Here is a 5445-nt window from a genome sequence, read left to right as displayed (position 1 = left end):
TGGACCGACTGCCAAGCCCCTCACCATCAACTGGGCTGCCTTAGTATTGGATATGTTATATATATGTTGCAAGATAATTTATGAAATTCTGATGTGGGATTTGGTTAAATAATAAAAATCACAAAAAAAGCTAGAAACTTGTGTGGTAGTCACCCATTTTAATATGATATTGTAACGTTTATATATTAATGGTCTTTTCAAAATTCTATCATATAAAATATTTAAACAAATATAATTATTTAGTTATTTACGTTAAAGTTGATTTGTATAATAATTGTTAATAATAAGATGAAAATACCATAATTAATTAATATAATAATTTTAAAATTTTAAAATAATAAAATACATGGATAAACTTAAATATTATAATTTTTTTCATCTTAAATATATCTTCATATTTAAATATTTACATATTTTATTTTATATATTAATATATTCAAATTTATCTTTATAATTTAATTTGGAATATCAATTTTTAAAAATAAAATATTATTAAAAATATTAATTATATATATTTTATTTTTTAAAATTAATTTTAATTTTAATAAAATATAAATTATATATTTATGATGTCACCGATTTGACTAAGGTTCAACCACTAGTCCGACCATTGAATTGTGAATTAGTATCTTTTTCAATTTAATGATCAATCCGATTTTGAAAATATTACTTTTAACTCTTATTTCCTATTCATAATAAAAATAAAATAAGTAACCTGAATATCAATACGATCCCGTTGAAACAGATTATCTATATTAAGTCAAATGGTTACTACATCAGCTGGCCTAATTTCTTGTACTCTAATCAACTATGTGTTTGCATGTGCTTGTCATTATGAATTTAATAAGACAAATGATGTCTGATTTTCAAAGGTCTAAAAACTTTTAAATTCTAATCTCAACACTTTAGGTGGCAAAGCTTATCTACTCTACTAAAATATGGACAGTTCTTTGACTTGTTAATCAGTTCCTCAACTTTTCTTCCTAAACTCATCCATGAAATCTTTTTCAATTCTTCTCTGGAAAATGAGTTTCCATGCAATTTATTCATCTCCCAAGTCTTCTCTAGAAAACAACATTTTCTTGCAAGACAAGAAATCTGACAGTATAAGGTGAAATCTAGTGTGTCTTTGGTCACTCCAAAGGTGAATCAATGATGGGGAGATTTTCGGTTTCTAGTTTGGTTTTAGCAATTCTCTGTTTAGTGGCAAGAGAATTTGTTTGCAAAGGTGAAACTCAGTTGGTAATTTGTCTAGAGTATGATCGAGAGGCTCTTGTCGATCTCAAAAGGGGTCTCAAAGATCCCGAGGACCGGCTTTCATCATGGAGTGGGAGCAATTGCTGCCAATGGCGAGGAATCGCTTGTGAAAATAGTACTGGAGCTGTTATTGGAATTGATCTGCACAACCCATATCCATTGAGTTTTGCTGATTCCACTAGCAGGTACGGATATTGGAACTTGAGTGGAGATATTAGACCTTCTTTATTAAAACTCAAGTCCTTGAGACATTTAGATTTGAGCTTCAACACATTTCAAAGCATCCCAGTTCCAAAATTCTTTGGATCATTGAAGAATTTGCAGTATCTGAACCTATCCAATGCTGGGTTTAGTGGTGCAATTCCTTCAAATTTGGGAAATCTCTCTAACTTACAGTATCTTGATGTTTCTTCTGGAAGTTTAACCGCTGATGATCTTGAATGGATGGCTGGCCTTGGTTCCTTGAAGCATCTTGAGATGAACCAAGTTGACCTTTCAATGATAGGGTCAAACTGGCTTCAGATATTAAACAAGCTTCCCTTCTTAACTGATCTGCATCTATCAGGATGTGGTCTATCTGGTTCCATTTCATCTCTTGACTATGTTAACTTTACATCACTTGCTGTTATAGCCATTGGTGGTAACAACTTTAACTCAAAGTTCCCTGAGTGGCTTGTGAACAGTAGTAGCCTTGTATCCATCGATATAAGCAGCAGCAGCTTATATGGAAGGATTCCTCTTGGTCTCAGTCAGCTACCTAATTTGAAGTACTTGGATCTTTCCATGAACAATGATCTTACAGCTAGTTGTTTTCAGCTGTTCAGAGGAAACTGGCAAAAAATAGAGTTTCTCGAGTTGGGTTCAAATAAATTACATGGGAAACTTCCTGCTTCCATAGGAAACATGACATTCCTTACTCATCTTGGTCTGTTCGAAAATAATGTTGAAGGAGGGATTCCAGGCTCCATTGGAAAACTTTGCAATCTGATGTATTTAGATATCTCGGGAAATAACTTGACAGGAAGTTTACCGGAGATTTTGGAAGGAACTGAAAACTGTCCTTCTAAGAGACCTTTGCCTGGTCTGATGTATTTGAGATTGAGCAATAACAGATTAGCCAGTAAATTGCCAGAATGGTTGGGTCAGCTTGAAAATCTGTTGGAACTCAGTCTCGACTACAACTTACTTCAAGGTCCCATCCCTGCTTCTGTGGGGACATTGCAACATCTAGAAATGTTTGGACTTGGAGGGAATGAACTAAGTGGAACTCTTCCAGAAAGTTTGGGGCAGCTCCATGAACTGGATACCTTTGATGTGTCGTTTAATCATATGGAAGGAGCTGTCTCGGAAGCCCATTTTTCAAAACTCAGTAAGCTGAAGATTTTGCACTTGGCCTCCAATTCTTTTACTTTGAATGTCAGTTCCAATTGGGTTCCTCCTTTCCAGGTCCGGTATCTTGATATGGGATCATGCCATTTAGGTCCTACATTTCCAGTTTGGTTAAAGTCTCAGAAGGAGGTCATGTATCTTGATTTCTCAAATGCTAGCATTTCAGGTCCCCTACCAAACTGGTTTTGGGATATTTCTTCTAATCTGTCACTGTTAAATGTTTCTCTCAATCAGTTGCAGGGCCAGCTACCAGATCCATTAGATGTTGCCTCTTTTGCTGATATTGATTTCAGCTTCAACCTCTTTGAAGGACCTATTCCCCTTCCAACAGTTGAGATCGAGTTACTAGATCTAACCAACAATTATTTCTCGGGTCCTATCCCCTTGAAAATTGCTGAATCCATGCCAAACTTGATCTTCCTTTCTCTTTCAGCTAACCAGCTAACTGGAGAAATCCCAGCCTCTATAGGAGATATGTTGTTTCTTCAAGTCATTGATCTTTCAAACAACAATTTGGAAGGAAGCATCCCTTCAACAATAGGGAATTGCTCTTACCTAAAGGTTCTAGACCTTGGAAACAACAACTTGACAGGTTTGATTCCTGGAGCTTTGGGTCAGTTGGAACAACTTCAATCACTACACCTGAACAATAACAGTCTTTCAGGAATGATCCCCCCGACCTTCCAAAATTTATCAAGTTTGGAAACTTTGGATCTCGGAAACAACAGATTATCAGGAAACATTCCACCATGGTTTGGAGATGGTTTTGTGGGACTTAGAATTCTTAACTTGAGGTCCAATGCATTTTCTGGAGGGCTTCCCTCCAAGCTTTCAAATTTAAATTCACTGCAAGTCTTGGTCCTTGCTGAAAACAATTTTACTGGCAGCATTCCATCTAGTTTTGGTAACTTTAAAGCCATGGCTCAGCAGCAAAAAGTAAACCAGTATCTACTGTATGGGACATACAGAGGTCGATACTATGAGGAGAGCTTGCTCGTGAATATGAAAGGCCAATCTCTAAAATATACCAAGACTCTTTCCCTGGTTACTAGCATGGATCTTTCGGGCAACAGTTTATATGGTACAATTCCTGGGGAGATAACGAATTTGTTTGGCTTGATAGTCCTGAATCTGTCAAGAAACTACATGAGTGGCCAAATTCCAGAAGGCATTTCGAAGTTACGTGAGTTGTTATCTTTTGATCTTTCAAATAATATGCTCTCAGGTGCTATTCCTCCAAGCATGTCTTCATTAACATTTTTGGCTTCTCTAAATCTGTCAAATAATAACTTCTCGGGTGAAATCCCTACTGGGGGACAATGGGATACTCTCCCTGAGTCATCTTTTGCTGGAAATCCAGGTCTCTGTGGAGCTCCACTCCTTGTAAAATGCCAAGATGCGAATTCAGACAAAGGAGGCCCAGTTGAAGATGAAGAAAATGGCAATGGTTTTATTGATGGGTGGTTTTATTTGAGCATGGGACTGGGATTTGCAGTTGGTATTTTAGTTCCTTTTCTTATTTTTGCTATAAAGAAACCTTGGGGTGATGCCTACTTCCTTTTTGTAGACAAAATTGTCGATAGATCATTGTGGGTGAAAAGAAAGAGTAGACATTGAGGGCAATCAATGTTGTTCCTTTTTCATCATATCGTGTACAATATTTACCACCCGGAGCTGAAGTGAAATTCATCATATTTGGCCATTGGTCTTGATATATGCAATGCTTGTTTGATTGATCAATATCAATTTCGTAAGGTTAATTTTACTCTTTCAAAAGTTTTCAGAGTACTATAGCAATGTCCTTGGTAGCTCATAAGATCATTTTTAGCCATGACTTAGGTGCCAAAACTTGAACTGGTCTATGTTCCTTTGGATGTGCAGAAGGTTTCTGCTGGGACCAGAACTTAACCATACAAAAGATGAATCTCAAAATACTGTCCAATTTTTTTTGTTGACAAATAAGTTTTGTTGGTTTGTTGAATGATGATATAGCAATGCATTCTATTCATGGTTTTCTTATATTTGTCTCTGGCTAGGATTTATTCTATAACATCAAATGCTAAGATCATGGTACTGAATGCATGACCCTGGTTGCTCTATTTCCCCTTCCTTCAACAAGGAATGATAGCGCATGCAACTTGGTAGAGGAGGATAAGGATGATAAGGAAGAATATTGTCAAACTAGGGATCAAATTCAATTTGTTTCTGCCTCCAAGTTGAAAGCAAATATGACAACAGAATCCAATCCTTATGGTATGGAAAGTTCCACTAGTTGCTTAGAACAATGCAATGCGATGGGGGAGGCCGAAGATAATTCTTTTGATCGGGATAGTTTGGGGGGATTTTATTCCAATACAGGGTGAAAAAGTAGAGAATCCATGATGCAAAGGATTCACTTGATTGGGAGGCAGTTAGACATGCAAATGTTACCCATATAGCCAAGGCTATTTCAGCAAGATGAATGAATAATGTACTTCTTGTAAGAATCAAGGTATATAATTGAAGTACTCATTAAGACATTTAAGTGAAATTATCACTCTAGTGGAAGCTAATTAGAGTTGTTTTTGCAGGATTTCCTTGATCCCCGATATGAGATCATGGTAGGCTTCACTTGGAATTAGGGATGGCAATGGGGCGGGTTCAGGATGAGATCGCCTCCATCCCAATTTTGTCCTGTTTATTTAAAATAATTCTCATTTTCGTCTCATTTAAAAAATTAAACAAGGCGGGGCAGGTATGAGAAATTCTCATATCCGTCTTGTCCCGACCCGTTTAACTTTTTTTAAAAAAAAAATTACT

General features: G+C 36.3%; 1 protein-coding gene across 1 annotated transcript; it reads left to right on the top strand.

The window, feature by feature from the left end:
- The first annotated feature begins 1071 nt into the window (after window positions 1–1071).
- On the top strand, window positions 1072–4325 carry LOC117933491 (receptor-like protein EIX1). Its single transcript, XM_034854869.1, has one exon. The coding sequence runs from the start codon at window positions 1153–1155 to the stop codon at window positions 4261–4263; it is 3111 nt and encodes a 1036-aa protein (XP_034710760.1). The 5' UTR covers window positions 1072–1152; the 3' UTR covers window positions 4264–4325.
- Window positions 4326–5445: the final 1120 nt, after the last annotated feature.

The sequence above is a fragment of the Vitis riparia genome, chromosome 16, assembly GCF_004353265.1.
Source record: "Vitis riparia cultivar Riparia Gloire de Montpellier isolate 1030 chromosome 16, EGFV_Vit.rip_1.0, whole genome shotgun sequence".
Lineage (NCBI taxonomy): Eukaryota > Viridiplantae > Streptophyta > Magnoliopsida > Vitales > Vitaceae > Vitis > Vitis riparia.
This window is presented reverse-complemented; position numbering and strand designations above follow the sequence as displayed.